Source organism: Protomyctophum parallelum (genome assembly GCF_964188405.1).
Source record: "Protomyctophum parallelum genome assembly, chromosome: 10".
Lineage (NCBI taxonomy): Eukaryota > Metazoa > Chordata > Actinopteri > Myctophiformes > Myctophidae > Protomyctophum > Protomyctophum parallelum.
The window spans coordinates 47,897,356-47,920,136 of record NC_139704.1 but is presented as its reverse complement, the minus strand read 5'-3'; the positions used below and the strand labels follow the sequence as shown (position 1 = coordinate 47,920,136).

At 46.6% G+C, this 22,781-nt stretch overlaps 2 protein-coding genes across 4 annotated transcripts; both read left to right on the top strand.

Annotated features, from left to right (window-relative positions):
- The first annotated feature begins 4,107 nt into the window (after nucleotides 1–4,107).
- LOC310866179 (zinc transporter 6-like) lies at nucleotides 4,108–13,398 on the top strand. Of its 3 annotated transcripts, XR_014569894.1 has the most exons (7): nucleotides 4,108–4,223; nucleotides 4,698–4,800; nucleotides 5,298–5,345; nucleotides 8,154–8,222; nucleotides 10,289–10,528; nucleotides 12,564–13,126; nucleotides 13,170–13,398. XR_014569894.1 is itself a non-coding variant. In XM_083775625.1 (6 exons), the coding sequence occupies exons 1-6, from the start codon at nucleotides 4,150–4,152 to the stop codon at nucleotides 12,924–12,926; spliced, it is 897 nt and encodes a 298-aa protein (XP_083631751.1). In that variant the 5' UTR covers nucleotides 4,108–4,149; the 3' UTR covers nucleotides 12,927–13,398. The 3 variants fall into 3 exon arrangements, 2 of the variants coding, with proteins under 2 accessions (XP_083631751.1, XP_083631752.1); XM_083775625.1 differs by having other exon boundaries at nucleotides 12,564–13,398; XM_083775626.1 differs by lacking the exon at nucleotides 4,108–4,223 and adding an exon at nucleotides 4,405–4,435 and having other exon boundaries at nucleotides 12,564–13,398.
- A 7,663-nt stretch (nucleotides 13,399–21,061) lies between these two features.
- Nucleotides 21,062–22,768, top strand: LOC310865872 (high-affinity choline transporter 1-like; the record flags this gene model as incomplete). Its single annotated transcript, XM_083775080.1, has 1 exon — nucleotides 21,062–22,768. One exon carries the CDS (start codon nucleotides 21,062–21,064, stop codon nucleotides 22,766–22,768), a length of 1,707 nt encoding a protein of 568 aa, XP_083631206.1.
- Nucleotides 22,769–22,781: the final 13 nt, after the last annotated feature.

The window sequence follows — 22,781 nt, the reverse complement described above, 5'->3', positions numbered from 1 at the left end:
GTTTGATGCGATCTCTGACATAACTATAGGCTCTGCTGAGAGATTTAAATTAAAGGTTATGTTTGATGCGATCTCTGACATAACTATAGGCTCTCCTGAGAGATTTAAATTAAAGTTATGTTTGATGTGATCTCTGACATAACTATAGGCTCTCCTGAGAGATTTAAATAAAGTTATGTTTGATGTGATCTCTGACATAACTATAGGCTCTCCTGAGAGATTTAAATTAAAAGTTATGTTTGATGCGATCTCTGACATAACTATAGGCTCTCCTGAGAGATTTAAATTAAAGGTTATGTTTGATGCGATCTCTGACATAACTATAGGCTCTCCTGAGAGATTTAAATTAAAGTTATGTTTGATGTGATCTCTGACATAACTATAGGCTCTCCTGAGAGATTTAAATAAAGTTATGTTTGATGTGATCTCTGACATAACTATAGGCTCTCCTGAGAGATTTAAATTAAAGGTTATGTTTGATGCGATCTCTGACATAACTATAGGCTCTCCTGAGAGATTTAAATTAAAGTTATGTTTGATGTGATCTCTGACATAACTATAGGCTCTCCTGAGAGATTTAAATTAAAGTTATGTTTGATGTGATCTCTGACATAACTATAGGCTCTCCTGAGAGATTTAAATTAAAGTTATGTTTGATGTGATCTCTGACATAACTATAGGCTCTCCTGAGAGATTTAAATTAAAAGTTATGTTTGATGTGATCTCTGACATAACTATAGGCTCTCCTGAGAGATTTAAATTAATAGTTATGTTTGATGCGATCTCTGACATAACTATAGGCTCTCCTGAGAGATTTAAATTAAAGTTTATGTTTGATGTGATCTCTGACATAACTATAGGCTCTCCTGAGAGATTTAAATTAAAAGTTATGTTTGATGCGATCTCTGACATAACTATAGGCTCTCCTGAGAGATTTAAATTAAAGTTATGTTTGATGTGATCTCTGACATAACTATAGGCTCTCCTGAGAGATTTAAATTAAAAGTTATGTTTGATGCGATCTCTGACATAACTATAGGCTCTCCTGAGAGATTTAAATTAAAAGTTATGTTTGATGTGATCTCTCCAGACAGATTCAGAGATCCGCAGCTGACTGTCGACTACTCCTGACTGTCGACTACTCCTGACTGTCGACTACTCCTGACTGTCGACTACTCCTGACTGTCGACTACTCCTGACTGTCGACTACTCCTGACTGTCGACTACTCCTGCCACACCGTATAGAGCTTGTTGTTAGTAGGAATGAAAACAAACTAAAGGCGGACCACCGGAGGAAAATTCAAAGGATTTATTCTTCCTTTCCTTTGTTTTGTTTTATGACTACTAGCCCTTACCCGTTGTAAGGGCTAGTAGTCATAAAACAAGCCCTTATACTTGCACTAATTCATTTATAATTAGTTAAATTGGAAAAAGGGCTTCGTTAAGACCTCCATATTATTATGCTCAATGCCTGTGTGAAAAGTGGGAGCGATCGGTGCAGGCAGTGAGGAGCTACGGCAGTGACACACAGACAGACACACATTCATTCAGACAGACAGACGTTAGGACCTGTTCGTATCATAGTGAGCAGAGAGCAGCTCATTGGACCTGTTCGTATCATAGTGAGCAGAGAGCAGCTCATTGGACCTGTTCGTATCATAGTGAGCAGAGAGCAGCTCATTGGACCTGTTCGTATCATAGTGAGCAGAGAGCAGCTCATATTGGACCTGTTCGTATCATTGTGAGCAGAAAGCAGCTCATTGGACCTGTTCGTATCACTGTGAGCAGAGAGCAGCTCATTGGACCTGTTCGTATCACTGTGAGCAGAGAGCAGCTCATTGGACCTGTTCGTATCACTGTGAGCAGAAAGCAGCTCATTGGACCTGTTCGTATCATTGTGAGCAGAGAGCAGCTCATTGGACCTGTTCGTATCATAGTGAGCAGAGAGCAGCTCATATTGGACCTGTTCGTATCATAGTGAGCAGAGAGCAGCTCATTAAGGACCTGTTCGTATCATAGTGAGCAGAGAGCAGCTCATATTGGACCTGTTCGTATCATAGTGAGCAGAGAGCAGCTCATATTGGACCTGTTCGTATCATTGTGAGCAGAAAGCAGCTCATTGGACCTGTTCGTATCGCTGGACTGATAAAGAAAGCGTAGATGTGTTGTAAGCATGATGGAGTTCACGTGGGGTCGCCTGTGTTTGCTCCCGGCCAGCTGCCCCCCCCCCCCCCCCCCCCAACAGCTGTCCTCTCAGATTGAACTGGGGCAGACACTTCCCATGTTGTCTGTCTGTCTGTCTGTCTGACTGTCTGTATGTCTGTCTGTCTGTCTGTCTGTCTCACAGATGGGCGCCAAAAGAACTCAAGGATTATATTGATAGTTTATTATTGTGGCCACGGTTTATCCTTCTGTTTATCCCCAACAGGGACGAGCTCCTATTGGCTGTCCCACTTACTGGATACGAGGACAGGCTGAGAGAGAGACAGTAGGACAGCTGAGAGGGAGACAGACAGTAGGACCGTGTAGGAGAGACAGACAGTAAGACAGCTGAGAGGTAGACAGACAGTAGCACAGCTGAGAGGGAGACAGACAGTAGGACAGCTGAGAGGGAGACAGACAGTAGGACAGCTGAGAGGGAGACAGTGGAGGAGAGACAGACAGTATGACAGCTGAGAGGGAGAGATACGGTGTAGGAGAGACAGACAGTAGGACAGCTGAGAGGGAGACAGACAGTAGGACAGTGTAGGAGAGACAGACAGTAAGACAGCTGAGAGAGAGACAGACAGTAGGACAGCTGAGAGGTAGACAGACAGTAGCACAGCTGAGAGGGAGACAGACAGTAGCACAGCTGAGAGGGAGACAGACAGTAGGACAGCTGAGAGGTAGACAGACAGTAGCACAGCTGAGAGAGAGACAGACAGTAGGACAGCTGAGAGAGAGACAGACAGTAGGACAGCTGAGAGGTAGACAGACAGTAGCACAGCTGAGAGAGAGACAGACAGTAGGACAGCTGAGAGGGAGAGAGACAGTAGGACAGCTGAGAGTGAGACAGTGGAGGAGAGACAGACAGTAGGACAGCTGAGAGACAGACAGTAGGACAGCTGAGAGGGAGACAGTGGAGGAGAGACAGACAGTAGGACAGCTGAGAGGGAGACAGTGTAGGAGAGACAGACAGTAGGACAGCTGAGAGACAGACAGTGTAGGAGAGACAGACAGTAGGACAGCTGAGAGACAGACAGTAGGACAGCTGAGAGGGAGACAGTGTAGGAGAGACAGACAGTAGGACAGCTGAGAGACAGACAGTGGAGGAGAGACAGACAGTAGGACAGCTGAGAGACAGACAGTAGGACAGCTGAGAGGGAGACAGTGGAGGAGAGACAGTCTTTCCAACACACTCATTTGAGAGAAAACAAGAATGACTCATAGTCATAACTGCCAGGTGCAGCGAGCTCTCAGTTAGCTCATAACATTAGCTTATGTTGCCACTCACGTTCCCTTTCCAGTTCTCACACAAACCCCTTACACCACACCGGCCAATACGGCTTCACGTTGCGGCGCTCAGAGTATGGGTTTTCATGCCATTCAGACTATGGGTTTTATGGGCAAATCTCCCATTGGCTTAGAGGCAGCCAATCATGAAAAGGTCTCCACTACGGTCGGTGGTAAATGTAGTCCAGGCGCTTTTCAAGCACCTGGCAAAAAGACCTGATTTACATTTAATTAGAATTAATTGAGCTTTATTATTTGGCACATAAGGTAAGATAAAACTAGGGCTGTCAATCGATTAAAACGAATGCCCGTAGTTAATCGCATATTCTTTTGAGTGGTGCACCACTCAGTTCACACGGGTTTGATTTCTTTTATCTGTTGTTAATGTAACTTAAAATGGATCTTTTTCAAGTTTTTAATACTCTTATCAACATGAGACACGTGTGTGTGTGTGTGTGTGTGTGTGTGTGTGTGTGTGTGTGTGTGTGTGTGTGTGTGTGTGTGTGTGTGTGTGTGTGTGTGTGTGTGTGTGTGTGTGTGTGTGTGTGTGTGTGTGTGTGTGTGTGTGTGTGTGTGTGTGTGTGTGTGTGTGTGTGTGTGTGCGTGCACAGTGTGTGTGGTATAATTCCAGGTCTCAGCAGTTTGTTGCTTCCTCGCATGAATCCGTTTGTCCTGGTGAACCTGGCCGGAGCGCTGTCGCTGTGCTTCACATACACACTCATAGAGATCAAGTAAGACGCACGCGGGCACACACACACACACACACACACTGTCGCTGTGCTTCACATACACACTCATAGAGATCAAGTAAGACGCACGCACACACACACACACACACACTGTCGCTGTGCTTCACATACACACTCATAGAGATCAAGTAAGATGCACGCACACACACACACACACTGTCGCTGTGCTTCACATACACACTCATAGAGATCAAGTAAGATGCACGCACGCACACACACACGATGCACACACACGGATACACACACACAGTACCAGGGACGAATAGTTTTCATAATCCTCATGGGGGCCCCCCGGCCCCCACAGACTCTACATCACTGCACAGTATAAATACAGATAGATAGTGTAACTTGCATGATTTGTCCTACATTGTTGTCAGCTCAGCTCTAATGTGTGTGCGTGTGTGTCTGTGCGTGTGTGCGTGCGTGTGTGTGTGTGTGTGTGTGTGTGTGTTCCAGTAACTACACCATGGTAGACACGGCGTCGGCGGTCGCCATCGCTCTGATGATCTTCGGAACCATGTATCCTATGAGTGTCTACAGTGGAAAGGTCCTACTGCAGGTAAGGTAACACACACACCTACGCACATGCACACACACACACACATACGCACAGACATACACACACACCTACGCACTCACACCTTTAACATCTTTATTTGCATTCACATTTTACAAGAAATTCTTGAACACAAACAATAGTGGATGCGCAAACTTGAAAGAACTTCACAACAAGTGCTTCAGATACAGATCACGGGTACAGAAGGCATCGCCTTCTCCATATATGGCGACTATATTATTGCCAATTATTGCAGACACTGAACAGAATTTTGCCGATGCCTGATCAGCTCTCGGCTTGGGCAATCTGCCCGACTGATTTATGGACACACACACCTACGCACATACACCCACACACACACACACACACACACACATACCGAGTGATCGGCATCGGCCTGTTTTCAGCTGATCGGCCAATGGGTGACCGCCCTCCTGCTCGGTCTCATAAGCGTCGTGCAACAAAGTGTAAACTATAAACGTTGTCCTTTGTGTTTTTAGACCAATCCCTCTCATGTCATCGGCCAATTGGACAAGCTCCTCAGAGAGGTAAGGGTCACATGGGGTCTGTTTGACAGGCATGTGGATCAACTTTATAAACATCCTGTCATTATATGTCGTCTGTGTCGGGTGGAAACCCCATATGTCCATCCTGTCATTATATGTCGTCTCTGTCGGGTGGAAACCCCATATGTCCAAATAAAACGGTTACGGTCCACGATTCAAATTAAAAAGTAGCAGATCTGCAAGCTCAAAACGCAAGATCTACTACTTTTGATGCTTTTGCGTGACGCTGTAGTACAGTGGTTTTCAAACAGTGGTCCTTGAGGGGGTTCCAGGTGGTCCCCAGCTACAGTATGTGATGGAGAGTTGGTGACAAAATGGACCCTTATAGATCCTTTAATAACTCTTGGGCGTGTAACTCGTTTTACAGAGTTAAGAGTTAGGCCCTTTCCCAATTCCTTTTTTAACCCTACCCCTCAGCCCTTGCCCCTTCCCCTTGTCCCTCCATAATGAGTGTCAAGGGGTAGGGGGATAAATCATCCCCCTAGGAATTTGGAACGTCCCTAAATATTGAACATCCGTTGTAGATATTGATATGTGATATAATATATTGATATACAACCTGTTCTCAGAAAATAGCTGATCTACAAGCTCACTACAGGCCAGTGGTCCCCAAACCCTTTCATGTCAAGGACCCCCACATTGACACTAACTAGCCCGCAGAGATGAGAGATATGCCAGGGACCCCATAGATTTTTACGAATCTAGCAGTGTCACGGACCACCAGTGTGACATGCATTAGTCCATGGACCCCCATTTGATGGCATTTCTGTCTCTGGGACCCCCGATTTATATTGTAAAATCAATGTTAATTAACTCTGAGAGTGTAGAAATGGACCCTTATGGGTCCATTTGGTTGGGGACCCCCTGGAACTCTCAAGGACCCCTGGGGGTCCCCATAACCCACTTTGGAAACCTGTACATCGGCTATTTTGGGAGAAGAGATGGAACGCAAATATAACATTGCTGTGGTTATGATGAAATACATATATTGTAATTTTGTCTCATCTTGGTAGCCCACCAGAATGTAATTCAGCTAGATATAGCTCATTCTGACACCTGCTCAACAGTTGTACCTGATTCATTGATTATTGTACTAACAGTTTGTATAGTACAGATATGTATATCATATTCAGGGTTAGAAAAAGGAAAAACAATTTACAGTATAGAAAGAAGGGGCTGTGGTCACTGTGTTCATTGTTTTAATATCATTAAGAACAGTCATTTTCTATCATGTCCTATGACAAGTCGTGGTATGCTACATAATATTATGATATGAATGATGTTTCAAATTCAACAACATTTAGGACAATGAAAATGCCTTAGTGATTCATCTCCATCCAATGTACAGGCTGTACAGCAGCTTGCAGTCTGTTTGCCTGGGGAAAAAAACAACACCATTGCTAATTAGTTATGTAAGTTTTGCAACTTGTGGGGATTAGCTTAACATTGGTCATGATAAAACCATAACAGCTATCACTGCAGCGAGTAGCCAACGTTATGCAGCGACAGTGTAGGCCTACAGTAGGCTATTTCACGGCTTTTATGAGCTCCACCGGCGGTAAATAAAAAAGAATAAAGCTCATATGTCAAATGAATAATGATGAATCGGTAACGTTGTATAAATGCAACGCCGTAGCATATCGTTAGTTCACGTGAGGTAATGTTAACTTTTGCTAGAGATTGCGATGTTTTTGGCGATGCAGATTGTTAATACATTAAAATAATATTGGTTATCATATTTATCCATAATAAAAGACAAAAAAGTCTTCTTACCTCGTCCGCCTTTCTCCTCACGTGAACGCAAGGTCTAAGGGCCATGGAGAAGGGCTAAGGGCCATGGAGAAGGGCTAAGGGCCATGGGGAAGGGCTAAGGGCCATGGGGAAGGGCTAAGGGCCATGGGGAAGGGCTAAGGGCCATGGAGAAGGGCTAAGGGCCATGGAGAAGGGCTAAGGGCCATGGAGAAGGGCTAAGGGCCATGGGGAAGGGCTAAGGGCCATGGAGAAGGGCTAAGGGCCATGGAGAAGGGCTAAGGGCCATGGGGAAGGGCTAAGGGCCATGGAGAAGGGCTAAGGGCCATGGGGAAGGGCTAAGGGCCATGGAGAAGAAGGTAATTGGGAAAGGGCCTTATTGTTGAACATCTGCAATGCATTACTTAATTTTCAAGAAGTCTACACATTTTGAGCAACATTTACCTGTCGTCTCTCCTATGGTACCAGCTTCAATACAGCATGGAATTGTGGAAAAACTTCACCCAACGATAACAAAATATTCTTTGGTTGTGGGTCTGAGAGGCTAAATGTCATCAAATGTTGGTTCCGTGGCTCAAATGAATAATGCGCCTTGATATTAGGGATGTGCTGATGAAACATTTTGGCCGATATCCGATATAATTAATTGCCGTTATGGCCGATAACCGATATCATGTATTGAAATATTATAATAATTGTGTCCATTCTGAAAAATACATGTAACAGGGTATCTGCACTGCAGGCTTAGGCAAGTCAGATTTGACTTAAATACCTTTATATTGCCGTTACTTACTTTGGGCTTGTTTATCTGTAAAGATAGACCCATTAATCGGACCCATTAATTTTGATTAATCGAACCGATGCCGATTAATCTAAAAACGACTCAAACCGGACGATACCGATGTGTTTGCAGATTTATCTCCCATCACTACTTGATATATGAAAAAGGTTGAAAACTGCTTAGGTCGTTAATTTAGTGGAGGAGCGCACAGAATAAAGGAGGTTTGGTGAATATCTGTGTCTGTCTGTCCATCCAACCAGGTGTCCACTCTAGACGGCGTTCTGGAGGTCAGGAACGAACATTTCTGGACCGTGGGCTTCGGTTCTCTGGTAAGAACGAACACCACAGCTCTGCTAAACACACAGAAACACCTTCATATTGTTACCCTGTGTTCTCTGGTAAGAATGAACACCACAGCTCTGCTAACACACACAGAAACACCTTCATATTGTTACCCTGTGTTCTCTGGTAAGAACGAACACCACAGCTCTGCTAACACACAGAAACACCTTCATATTGTTACCCTGTGTTCTCTGGTAAGAACGAACACCACAGCTCTGCTAAACACACAGAAACACCTTCATATTGTTACCCTGTGTTCTCTGGTAAGAATGAACACCACAGCTCTGCTAAACACACACAGAAACACCTTCATATTGTTACCCTGTGTTCTCTGGTAAGAACGAACACCACAGCTCTGCTAACACACAGAAACACCTTCATATTGTTACCCTGTGTTCTCTGGTAAGAACGAACACCACAGCTCTGCTAACACACACAGAAACACCTTCATATTGTTACCCTGTGTTCTCTGGTAAGAATGAACACCACAGCTCTGTTAAACACACAGAAACACCTTCATATTGTTACCCTGTGTTCTCTGGTAAGAACGAACACCACAGCTCTGTTAAACACACAGAAACACCTTCATATTGTTACCTTGTGTTCTCTGGTAAGAACGAACACCACAGCTCTGTTAAACACACAGAAACACCTTCATATTGTTACCCTGTGTTCTCTGGTAAGAACGAACACCACAGCTCTGCTAACACACACAGAAACACCTTCATATTGTTACCCTGTGTTCTCTGGTAAGAACGAACACCACAGCTCTGTTAAACACACAGAAACACCTTCATATTGTTACCCTGTGTTCTCTGGTAAGAACGAACACCACAGCTCTGCTAACACACAGAAACACCTTCATATTGTTACTGTGTTCTCTGGTAAGAACGAACACCACAGCTCTGCTAACACACACAGAAACACCTTCATATTGTTACTGTGTTCTCTGGTAAGAACGAACACCACAGCTCTGCTAAACACACACAGAAACACCTTCATATTGTTACCCTGTGTTCTCTGGTAAGAACGAACACCACAGCTCTGCTAACACACAGAAACACCTTCATATTGTTACCCTGTGTTCTCTGGTAAGAACGAACACCACAGCTCTGCTAACACACACAGAAACACCTTCATATTGTTACTGTGTTCTCTGGTAAGAATGAACACCACAGCTCTGCTAACACACACAGAAACACCTTCATATTGTTACTGTGTTCTCTGGTAAGAATGAACACCACAGCTCTGCTAAACACACAGAAACACCTTCATATTGTTACCCTGTGTTCTCTGGTAAGAATGAACACCACAGCTCTGCTAACACACACAGAAACACCTTCATATTGTTACCCTGTGTTCTCTGGTAAGAATGAACACCACAGCTCTGCTAACACACAGAAACACCTTCATATTGTTACCCTGTGTTCTCTGGTAAGAACGAACACCACAGCTCTGCTAACACACACAGAAACACCTTCATATTGTTACCCTGTGTTCTCTGGTAAGAATGAACACCACAGCTCTGCTAACACACACAGAAACACCTTCACGTTGTCACTGCGTGCAGAGAAACGTCTGCTCTGCTCACAGAACTCTCCTTCGGCTCGTTCTTGCAGCAACGCAGGCGTGCCATTAATCACAGTAACGCACAGCCTCTTGTGTAATATTGCTTAATTCACTTTAATATGTCTTTCTGTGTCTCTCTCTCTCTCTTCCTCCCTCTCCCTATGTCTCTCTCTCTGTCCCAATGTCTCTGTGTCTCCCTGTGTGTCTCTGTGTGTCCCTATGTCTCTGTGTCTCCCTATGTCTCTGTGTCTCTCTCTGTCTCCCTGTGTCTCTCTGTCTCCCTATGTCTCTGTGTCGCTCTCGGTCTCTCTCCCTATGTCTCTGTCTCGCTCTCTCTCCGTGTCTCTGTCTGTCTCTCTGTGTCTCTCTCTCTCTCCCTGTGTCTCTCTCTCTCTCTCTCCCTATGTCTCTCTCTCCCCGTGTCTCTCTGTCTGTCCTTATGTCTCTCTCTCCCCATGTCTCTCTGTCTGTCCCTCTCCCTCAGTGCGGCTCGGTCCACGTTCGCGTGCGTCGCGACGCCAACGACCAGATGGTTCTGGCCCACGTGTCCACCCGCCTGCTGTCCCTGGTGTCCACGCTGACCGTGCACGTCTTCAAGGACGCCGCGTCCTCCTCCGTGTCCTCCTCGTCCTCCTCCTCCCACCTCCACCTGCACGCCAACGCCCCTCCGTCCCTCGCCACCGGCCCCCCGCCCTCCGTCTCCTCCACCACGGAGGGGCCGCCGGTACGCCCCTCACACGTTCACCTTTAACCCATTCTGACCTGAGATCAGATTCTAAAAATGTTCTTCTACATCCCGACAGCTTTTTGGAAAAGCTATGTTTCTATGTCAGTCGTTCTTTGATTTTTCAAAAATAGCAGACCTACAAGCTCTATGAGCTTGTAGGTCTGCTATTTTTCAATAGCTAAAGCATAACATAATGCTAACACCAAAAGGGGTGCTTTAGCACCCCCTAGTGTCTATCTGTGCACGCCACTGCCTCTCACACTTAGACACTCCACTTAGACACTTTCCAGCCATGCATGCTCATTCATTCCAATGTAAATATCATGGATTTTACAACATTAAATTGGAACCAGTAATTATGGTATGTGATTGATTGATTGATTGATTATTTATTTTCGTGTCATGCACACCTTGTGCCCAACCCTCATGGGTTTATAAGACACCATTTCACATTACAGCATGTTTTACATTACATAATTTATGCATTTTACAGCATGTTTACATTACATAGTTCATTATATTACACCTCAGATGTATACAGAGTACTCTGTCTTCTTTCCCAAGCTTGACAAATAAAATCTGCTACAATGAAAGTCCCTTTGGCAAAACATATCTCCATTTTTACATAGTCATTTAAATCTAGGAAATCCCCACATATAGAAGACATCTTATTAACCAAAATATCCCTTAAAGGAGAATTCCATGCTAGAATGCTTTCTTATCTTTCTTACCTTTCTTTGTAGTCGTTACGTCCCCACCAAAGAGGTCCAGGTGTTTTTTTGTGCAAAAACTCCTTATTGGCTATTTCCCCTACCATAAGTCCTCAATGAATTGCATTGCATTGAATGGGAATTGAATGGGGCTATGGGGTGTTATGCTAATTCGCTTATTTCCATCGAAAGAAGTAGTAAAGTGTGCCGCTTGGGATAATATTTACATTATGAAGAGAGGATATATACAAAGAAATTATAATTTTGAGCGATGGAAATAAGTGAATTAGCACAACACCCCATAGCCCCATTCAATTCCCAATTAAATTCAATGCAATTCATGTAGGGCTCATGGTAGGGGAAATTGCCAATAAGGAGCTTTTGCACAAAATAACACCTGGACCTCTTTGGTGGGGACGTAACAACTACAAAGAAAGGTAAGAAAGCCTTTTAGTATGGAATTCTCCTTTAAGTCATCGTATTTAGAGCAGTAAAACAAAAAAGTGAACTTCGTTTTCAATGTCATCTAGATCACAAAACAGACAATATCTCTCTTCTTCAGGAGTGGCATTAAACCTGTCAGTCATTTCTTTGGATATTTCCGTTATTTGTTATTACCAGTCAAACAGAAATGTATTCATATCAGAGGGGCAGTCAGACAGATATTTTGTGAAGCCTGAAACTCCTGAAAGTTCATATAATGGCCTGTTGTGGCGCTGTCACTGGACCCAAAGAAACCCATAGCTCCATAGAGGCCCATGTATTTTGGCCCAACTTCACCTAGACTGTATTACCTTAATAAACATGGTCATGAAGACTTTCTGCTTCCAGTCACTAGTTTAAAGTCTCATTTCTAATGTCATAATATTCTTTTTGGAAAATTATGGTCCCATTTATAAAATAAATTACCATAAAGTCGCGTATGTTCTGAGGGGCGTGGCTACCGTTAGTCTATGATCGGGAGTCCCCACCCACTCGAGTCAAAATAAAAACCAACGGAGAAGAAGGGGGGAAGTCCCGCCTCGTTGTCTGGGCAGCCAATGGCCAGCTGGGCCCAAACGGAGCCAGCCAATGGCCAGCTGGGCCCAAACGGATCTAGAAAGATGGCGACTTACAGTGCAGGAATAACAGGCTTCATTTTATGTCCATGTTAGACCCGGGGAACGCTTTGTCCATATTTTTTACAGTCTATGATTCATATACTATTCTATACTAAACCATTTCAACGCCGAAGACACAATAAAACACAGTTTAAATCGCAAATTATTCGCGCGACGACAATTAACGGTCGACCTTGACCTTCTGTGTGACCTTTGTGACAGGCCTACCACCACCACCACCCTGCGGTCCCCTCCCCGGACCCCCTCACCTCCACCCCCTTCAAGCAGAGCAGCCCCCCGCCCGAGTTCTCCTTCAACTCGCCCGGACGGAACGCCCAGCCCGTGCTGCTCTCCACCGCCCCCCACCACCCCCACAGGCCCTACGGAGGCCTCCCCTACGGGGGGGTGGGGGCTCTGGGGGGGCCGCTGGGCGCCGCCAGGCCGATGATGATGATGCCTTCGTCGTCTCAGGGCTACAGGACTGCCCCCGCCGCCCCGCTCCGGTTCGGTACCACCGGCTCCGGTTCCGGGACCCTCCTGGGGTCCCAGACGCCACCGTCCCAGTACAGACAGTACCAACCCTGAGACCCTCTCCTCCAGTACCAACAAACCAACGCCGGTTGGCAAACGTTTGTATATTTTAAGGACCGCCATAACTCTTTGAGAGCGTATACGAATGGAACCAAATGGACCCCTCTTACCCGTAAGGGTAACCATTTGGTTCCATTCGTACGTCCTCAAGAGTTACAGACCTGCGAGGGTCCATTTGGAACCCCCGCCACAAGGTACCCCCCCAACCCTGAGGACCGCCCTGGTCCTGAGAGAGAGAGAGAGAGACTGAACGCACAACCAACGTGGTGATGTCGTAAGATGGCATGTGAGGTCATAATGAGATGCGTGGCTCGTCCCCGTGTGACGCGCTGGTTCATTATTATTACTGTGTAAACGTTTCGCTAAACTTTACATAAAGTATATTTATATTCCAAAATGTAGGCCGTTGAAAGCGTTGCTTCGACTGTCCCCAAAACGTTGAAATGACATGGGATGGAGCTCGATAACCGATACCCGGGAAAACCTGATAACAGGCCTTTTGAGTACCCATTATCAATAAGCTTTGGGCTTATCGAGTACCCGTTATCAATAAGCTTTGGGCTTATCGAGTACCCGTTATCAATAAGCTTTGGGCTTATTGAGTACCCGTTATCAATAAGCTTTGGGCTTATCGAGTACCCGTTATCAATAAGCTTTGGGGCTTATCGAGTACCCATTATCAATAAGCTTTGGGCTAATTGAGTACCCGTTATCAATAAGCTTTGGGGCTTATCGAGTACCCATTATCAATAAGCTTTGGGCTTATTGAGTACCCGTTATCAATAAGCTTTGGGCTTATCGAGTACCCGTTATCAATAAGCTTTGGGCTAATTGAGTACCCGTTATCAATAAGCTTTGGGCTTATTGAGTACCCGTTATCAATAAGCTTTGGGCTTATTGAGTACCCGTTATCAATAAGCTTTGGGCTTATCGAGTACCCGTTATCAATAAGCTTTGGGCTTATTGAGTACCCGTTATCAATAAGCTTATCAAGACTGTTATCGAGCATAGCGGCCTATGATGTCATGTTGAAACAATCAAGATAATTGCCGATCAATTAAAATTAACGGGCTCCATCCCTAGAAATGACCACAGACCGTCTGTCCACTCTGTTATGTCATGTTAGAATGACCACAGACCGTCTGTCCACTCTGTTATGACATGTTAGAATGACCACAGACCGTCTGTCCACTCTGTTATGTCATGTTAGAATGACCACAGACCGTCTGTCCACTCTGTTATGTCATGTTAGAATGACCACAGACCGTCTGTCCACTCTGTTATGACATGTTGGAATGACCACAGACCTGTCTGTCCACTCTGTTATGACATGTTAGAATGACCACAGACCGTCTGTCCACTCTGTTATGTCATGTTAGAATGACCACAGACCTGTCTGTCCACTCTGTTATGTCATGTTAGAATGACCACAGACCTGTCTGTCCACTCTGTTATGACATGTTAGAATGACCACAGACCGTCTGTCCACTCTGTTATGACATGTTGGAATGACCACAGACCGTCTGTCCACTCTGTTATGACATGTTGGAATGACCACAGACCGTCTGTCCACTCTGTTATGTCATGTTAGAATGACCACAGACCTGTCTGTCCACTCTGTTATGACATGTTGGAATGACCACAGACCGTCTGTCCACTCTGTTATGACATGTTAGAATGACCACAGACCGTCTGTCCACTCTGTTATGTCATGTTGGAATGACCACAGACCGTCTGTCCACTCTGTTATGACATGTTGGAATGACCACAGACCGTCTGTCCACTCTGTTATGTCATGTTGGAATGACCACAGACCGTCTGTCCACTCTGTTGTTCAACTGTAGCATCTTCCTGACTGTATTCATTGTGGTATTTATTATTAGAAAGTTGTTGGACCATGACTTCTGCTCTGGAAGGATTTTCTATGGATGATTATTGTTTTTGTTTCCTTCTTGTTGGTTTTGTTTTTTTAACATAATATAATTGATATACAGTAGCCTATACGTATATATAAACATTGGGAACAGGGTAGTCTCGCGTGGCCAGACCTGTTGCCTCTCACCATTTCCAAATGCTTCCGTCATCCAGTCTGGAGAACGGAAGCTCAAATATAAACCGAAAGTGAAGCCTCCTCCCCACTTCCGTTTCGTCTTTACAGACGCACAAATGTATCCTAATATAAATATAAATCATCTAAGCATAATAGTTCGATGCTTCGCAGAAATGAAAATATTTAAAAAAAGCTCTAAAGATATTTTTAAATACATTTCCGTGAAGGGAAATGGCAGCTTCCTTACTCTGAAGTGGGGAGCTGTAGTTCCAGACTCTAGCTTTGGGAGGTGTAGTTCCAGACTCTATAGCATTGGGAGCTGTAGTTCCAGACTCTATAGCATTGGGAGGTGTAGTTCCAGACTCTATAGCTTTGGGAGGTGTAGTTCCAGACTCTATAGCATTGGGAGGTGTAGTTCCAGACTCTATAGCTTTGGGAGGTTGTGGAATGGTTGTCTGGCGACGCGAGACTAGGAACAGGGATGTTGTTGAAATGAAATGTACCACCGAGGGCTCTGCAGCATATCCATATAGATCCATATCATGATATGAGACTTATATCTGCTGTGATTTTGAGCATCGTATTGTGATGGCCTATGGCACAAATTTGTTATTTTTTTCCCCTGATGTGAATCACTCAGGCCTTATCCTTATACTCTCAAAACATTGTCAAAGATTTTCTTTTTTAAATGGCATAAGCAGATTGTGAGCTTTGTGAGCTGCTTCTCACGCTATACATTAAAGTATTTGGTCATAAATATGATGATATTTGATGTCCATAACGCCAACCAACACTATTCTCTGTATGCAAACGTTAACCATTCCACTCGCCGTTATCTGATTTCCTTCCTTCCAAATGGACGGACAGGAAAACGTGAGACGGAACACATTCTGGTTCCTCAGCGTTGGCTCCCGATCCCATTCCCTAACCCGGATTCTGGCTGCCTTGTTTTTAAGTTTAAATTGCGTGTTTTTCAATGTTTAGTTTAATGGTGTTTTTTTCTACATCAGTGGCTCTCAGGTGGTCCTTGAGGGCCTCCAGCCCAGGCGGTCCCAATTCAGAACATTTTCAGGCATCAGCAGTTTCATTCTAATTTCTAAATGAATATTAACGACTAAAATGAAACACTCAATTCATTGTGTAAGGATCTTCTGAACGGGTACCTCAACAGACACATGAAAACCCTCACAGGGGAGAAACCCTACAGCTGTAACTTCCTGTGCAAAGACCTGCACAGAGTCTGTGCAAAGAGTGTCTTTGCTTTCAAGTTTGAAATGTTGTGGGGCTGTCCAGGGCAAGCCTTCAGAAGGGCTGGCCAACGGCGAAGCTGCCACTACCATACTAAAGTAAAACTGCAGCACGTTCGTGGAGGTGGACGGACGTCAAATTTGAGGTTGAACACTTCTAGTGATGTCACCACTGACCAGGACATCTCTCTCACTCAGACTGTTCTGCAGTAGATCCATCACCACTGACCAGGACATCTCTCTCACTCAGACTGTTCTCCAGTAGATCCATCACCACTGACCAGGACATCTCTCTCACTCAGACTGTTCTGCAGTAGATCCATCACCACTGACCAGGACATCTCTCTCACTCAGACTGTTCTGCAGTAGATCCATCACCACTGACCAGGACATCTCTCTCACTCAGACTGTTCTCCAGTAGATCCATCACCACTGACCAGGACATCTCTCTCACTCAGACTGTTCTGTAGTAGATCCATCACCACTGACCAGGACATCTCTCTCACTCAGACTGTTCTGCAGTAGATCCATCACCACTGACCAGGACATCTCTCTCACTCAGACTGTTCTGCAGTAGATCCATCACCACTGACCAGGACATCTCTCTCACTCAGACTGTTCTGCAGTAGATCCATCACCACTGACCAGGACATCTCTCTCACTCAGACTGTTCTGCAGTAGATCCATCACCACTGACCAGGACATCTCTCTCACTCAGACTGTTCCGCAGTAGTAGATCCAGCTCTGCAGAGTTGTCCGTTTGAGGTAATGGGCTCCATTTGGTTATAAACTCTCCATTTAGCTCGGGACCACCTGGAACCTCCTCAAGGACCACTGGTTGGGAACCACTGCCTTAAACTACTAGTCAAGGACCCCTGGGGGTCCCCGGACCGCAGCGGACTGGGTCACAGCGGGGGTCATGTCATCTGTATCGGTGTTAATTGAGAACTCGAGCTTTAATCACAAATTCTCCAAACTGGTATTCAGAGTTTTATGTCTAAAGCAGGGGTGGGCAACTGGTATTGATTTCAGCTGTTACAATTCCAAACCCGCTTTAATTACTTCATGACTAGTATTAAAATTGTATTGCCTTTTCGTGTCCAATGTAGTTATGTTAACAGTTAACATAACTATAACTAAATACATTTGTAATTCAATAAAAAGGTTACTTTTCAGGATTTATTTCCAATAAAAAAAATCTCAGATTTTCAATTCAAATATAGCAAAAAATAGCCGATCTACAAGCTCAAAACGCGTCTCATTCCGACGCGTTTTGAGCTTGTAGATCGGCTATTTTTGCTACGACAGTAATATGCACTGTGGCCCCTCTGGAGTGAGTGTGGAAATATATCGGCCCTCGCCATCGTCAAAGTTGCCCAGCCCTGGTCTGACGTATCTCAGCATCTTGGTAGAGCGTTGTGTAACTGTTGGATCAGGTCAGGGTTTGCATCTGTGAAGACTTAATGTTCTGTATTCCACTCAGGCGTTTTTCATTCGTTCAATATTTATAAAAACCTACAGACTCGACCTCCTTCAACCTGGTGTCCATATTTTTGGTATCTAGAATCTAGATTCTAGATCACAAAGCCTTGTGATGCGAGCTTGTACTGTACGTCTGCTATTTTCACTATGACTGGGATATAAAATGCGAAATTTATTTATGACAAATAAATGATGTGATATGGAGATACAGTGCGAGGTTTCTGCCTCCAGACTGTCTGAGACATCTTTGGAAATCAGGTTCGAATCACATTTTCAAACCACGTGGTTCAAATCTGATTCAGGGTAATCTTGTTTTCATGCGTTTGGTTGCTGTTCATCAGACCAATCAACCGATCAAATCAATCCGATTCCAATCTGACTTGATCTGCCAGTGTGAACATGGCCTGCAGACTGAACTGTGTCCCAGACATGGAGACTTCATGTCACCAGACAGTGGCCTTGTGGTTAGAGTTGTCCGCCCTGAAACTGGGAGGTCGGGGGGGTTCGATCCCCGGCCGGGTCATACCAAAGACGGGACCCAACGCCTCCCTGCTTGGCACTCAGCGTCAATGGGTTGGATCGGGCGGTCAAACCAACTAGTCAAATGACTCCGGAGCGCTCCTTGGCTGCGGGTCACCTCTTCAATAGATGGGTCAAATGCAGAGAACAGATTTCACTGCGGTGACGTGTGTGACAACATATCGTACGACTTTGACTTCAGGCTGTGATCTGTGTGTCTATGAAAAGACTTCAGAGAAGAGAGTCCACACTGTGACTTCATTATCAAACGGTTGTGCAGTATCTGTGTTTGTCTTCATATTTATAATAGGGTGGTTGGTTGGACTCATGTTTGGGTCAAAAGAAAAATGTAAATAATTGTATACATTTTGAAACGCACACAATTATAAGAAATTATATAAATAAATCATTAAGAATTAGTGAAAATATTTCCACATGTACATTGTGTCGACCTGAAAACTTTGGGAACAACTGGCTACAAGGGGCGGGGGTCGAGCAACCTTTTTGACCATGCCATGTTTTTATTTCTTTTTTAAAGTGTGTGCAATATCAAGATTTCCAACAGATTTCGAAAAATATATTTGGAAATATTTTCTTTCACCTCAGTACAATGATCTTTAGACAATAACTGCTATATATCTCCCTCCTCAGACCTCAGACAGTCAGAGGCCAGTTTGGATTCATGTAAAATTATGTGCAGGATATAATTTGTACATGAGGGCACTTCATTTACTACATTTGTTAAAGATATTGTATTCTAAATAGTCTTCTCTCTCAACACCAGCGTGCCAGTGATGGCAGCTGTTCCTAAGGTTGCCTACCCCTGCTATAAAAGAATATCACCTACAGCAGGGGTGGCCAACTGGCGGCCCGGGGGCCACATGCGGCCCCCACCTTCACTTAATGCGGTCAGAATACTGATATATTATTGATTTCAGCTGTTACAATTCCAAACATGCAAACATGACCCGCTTTAATTATACTTAATGACTAGTATTATGACTAGTATACCTAATGACAACATGAATGTTATTGTCTTTATGTGTCCAATATATTTGAAAGTTTGTAAAGTTATCATAACTAAAACTAAATGCATTTTAAAATCAATAAAAAAGGTTACTTTTCAGCACTCTAATTAAAAAAAGCAAACGATAATTCAGTATTTAAATTCAAATACAGCAAAAATAGCCGATCTACAAGCTCAAAACGTGTCGCAGCGCGACGCGTTTTAGATCAGCTATTAGATCAGCTATTTTTGCTACGACAGTAATTATGCACTGTGGCCCCCTCTGGAGTGAGTGTGGAAATATAGTGGCCCTCTCCATCGTCAAAGTTGCCCACCCCTGACCTACAGTATAATGTCCCTAACCCAAAATAACCACACCAGGTTGAAAGTGCTTCATACGTACATTTCTTTTAGGTATATTTGTGAAAATAAACTGTGTGTGTGTGTGTGTGTGTGTGTATATATACTTCCCATGCAGTCTAGGTTCTAAACTTTAGAATAAGGCATTCTAATGACATACAGCAAGCGGCCCTCTGCAAAATTCACAGACAAAAAACAAAGACTACTGAATCAGACTACTAACGTGGGGAAGGTTGTAAAATGCCTTTACGCCCAAAACTATATGTGTAAACAGTTTAGTGAATCGGGCCCAGATAAACTATGTGTAAACAGTTTAGTGAATCGGGCCCAGATAAACTATGTGTAAACAGTTTAGTGAATCGGGCCCAGATAAACTATGTGTAAACAGTTTAGTGAATCGGGCCCAGATAAACTATGTGTAAACAGTTTAGTGAATCGGGCCCAGATAAACTATGTGTAAACAGTTTAGTGAATCGGGCCCAGATAAACTATGTGTAAACAGTTTAGTGAATCGGGCCCAGATAAACTAGAAAGATGCACAGGTCTCCGTCAGGCCGGGTTGCCTGCCCAGGTTTTTATATATAGTAGTATACAAAGAAATCACACTTGTGTGAAGTGAGGGGCGCTTAATTCACCTCTTTAAACAAACATCGTACTCCTAAACAAACATTAGAAAGTCCATAGACTTGGCTGCCGCATGACGTCATAGAGCCAAAGCCAGACGTCGGAGAGGATATAGCGCCGCTCAGAACGATGTCGAGAAGCAGTGAAAACGTCCTCGGAGGGCCATCTGTGACGTCATTACTATGACCACGCTCATGTGTGTATAAAACGTGATTGCACGCGCACATCCGTCTAATTGCATAATACAAGCAGGGGCGGTTTATGCAACTGATGTAGAAGATTTAATGAAGTGCTATACTTTATGTACAAGTTACCCATGAATACTAGTTGCATTATCATAGATAATATTAATAATAATACGTGGGCGCACGTTGGAACAGTTGTGCGTTCATTTGGCTGAGGACCGCAGTGTGCCCTGGTTCTGGTTGAGGACCGCAGTGTGCCCTGGTTCTGGCTGAGGACCGCAGTGTGCCCTGGTTCTGGCTGAGGACCGCAGTGTGCCCTGGTTCTGGTTGAGGACCGCAGTGTGCCCTGGTTCTGGCTGAGGACCGCAGTGTGCCCTGGTTCTGGTTGAGGACCGCAGTGTGCCCTGGTTCTGGCTGAGGACCGCAGTGTGCCCTGGTTCTGGTTGAGGACCGCAGTGTGCCCTGGTTCCCCGCGAAGACCAGACCAGACCAGACCAGCAGGAGACGGACTGGTTAAGAGACCACGCGACGCGGTGGAGCCGAGAAGCGTGTCCCGTTCAGACAGACTGTAAGTAACAGACGGTCCCGTTCAGACAGACTGTAAGTAACAGACGGTTGTAGAAAAAAAGGCCTCGTCGGTCCGTCGTTTGGACACCATGGCTCTCAACGTGCCGGGCGTGGTGGTGATGGTGCTGTTCTACCTGCTGGTTCTGGGCACGGGCGTCTGGGCCTCCTTCAAGTCCAAGCGGGAGGCCCGCGAGACGCAGGCCGACCGCACGGACATGGCCCTGCTGGGCAACCGCGGCATCAGCCTCCTGGTGGGCGTGTTCACCATGACGGCCACCTGGGTGGGCGGCGGCTTCATCGTGGGCATCACGGAGGCCGTGTACAGCCCCCACCTGGGGCTGGCGTGGGCCACCATGCCGCTGAGCGCCGCCGTGTGCTTCGTGGTGGCCGCGCTGTTCTTCGCCGGGCCCATGCGGGACCGCCAGTACGTGACCATGATGGACCCGTTCCAGGCCAAGTACGGCCGCCTGCCCACGGCCGTGCTGTCGCTGGCCGCGCTGGCCTCGGAGGTCCTGTGGGTGGCGGGCACGCTGATCGGCCTGGGCGTCACCATGAGCGTGATCCTGGACCTGCCGTACGCCGCCTCCATCTGGGTGTCGGCGGGCGTGGCCGTGGCCTACACCCTGCTGGGCGGGCTGTACTCCGTGGCCTACACCGACGTGGTGCAGCTGGTGCTCATCTTCCTGGCGCTGTGGCTGTGCGTGCCGTTCGCCCTCACCCACCCCGCCACGGGCGACATCACCGCCGCGTCCGTCAACGCCACCTCCTCCTCCTCCCATCGGCCCCTCCTCCCCGCCTGGGTGGGCGCCGTGCCCGCCGACAAGGCGTGGAAGTGGATCGACGAGTTCCTGCTGCTGAGCCTGGGCAACCTGGGCCTGCAGAACTTCCACCAGCGCACGCTGTCGGCGGCGTCGTCGCGCACCGCCAAGATCACGTGCTTCGCCGCCGCCCTCATCGTGCCCACCTTCGGCGTGCCCCCCGTGCTGCTGGGCGCGGCCGCCGCCTCGGCCGACTGGGGCCGCACGGCGTACGGCGCCCCGGGGCCCGCGGAGCGCGGCGAGACGGGCCTGGCGCTGCCGCTGGCCCTGCAGCACCTCACGCCGCCCGCCGTCTCCGTGGTGGGCATCGGCGCCGTGGCGGCCGCCGTCATGTCCTCCACGGACTCCTCTCTGCTGTCGGCCGCCTCCGTCTTCACCAACAACGTGTACCGCAGCGTGCTGCGGCCCCACGCCTCGCCCCGGGAGGTCCAGCGGGTCATCGGCGCCTCCGTGGTGGCGTTCGGCCTGGCCGGCACGCTGCTGACGTTCCGCAACAACAGCGCCCTCCTGCTGTGGATGCTGCGCGCCGACCTCACCTACACGCTCATGCTGCCGCAGCTGGTCTGCGTGCTGTTCTTCGACGTGTCCAACGGCTACGGCGCCGTGCTGGGCTGCGTGGCGGGCCTGGCACTCCGGCTGCTGTTCGGGGAGCCGTCCGTGGGCCTGCCGCCCACCGTCTGCTTCCCCCCCGGCTGCGTGGCCGCGGGGCCGGACGGCGCGTACGTCCAGCGCGGGCCCATCCGGACCGTGTGCATGCTGGGCTCTCTGCTCGCCATCCTGCTGTTCTCCCACCTGGCGGCGCTGCTGTTCCACCGGGGGCTGCTCCCCGCGGCCTGGGACGTCTGCGGAGTGAAGAAGGCGGCGGCGCCCGCGGCGGCGGACACGCCCGACGACGCCAGCGCCAAAGCGGACGAGGATCAGGACGGGAGCGCCAAGGTGGCGAAGGAGATGGAGATTGATGTTGAGAGGATTGTTTGATGTTAGATTCAGC

What these genes read in the sequence shown, in the direction of transcription:
- LOC310866179 (XM_083775625.1), top strand. Translation starts at nt 4,150, where the DNA reads ATGAATCCGTTTGTCCTGGTGAACCTGGCCGGAGCGCTGTCGCTGTGC. An exon ending in TACACACTCATAGAGATCAA is followed by an intron (nt 4,224 to 4,697) that starts GTAAGACGCACG and finishes TGTGTGTTCCAG; the next exon opens with TAACTACACCATGGTAGACA. An exon ending in CCGTGGGCTTCGGTTCTCTG is followed by an intron (nt 8,223 to 10,288) that starts GTAAGAACGAAC and finishes CCTCTCCCTCAG; the next exon opens with TGCGGCTCGGTCCACGTTCG.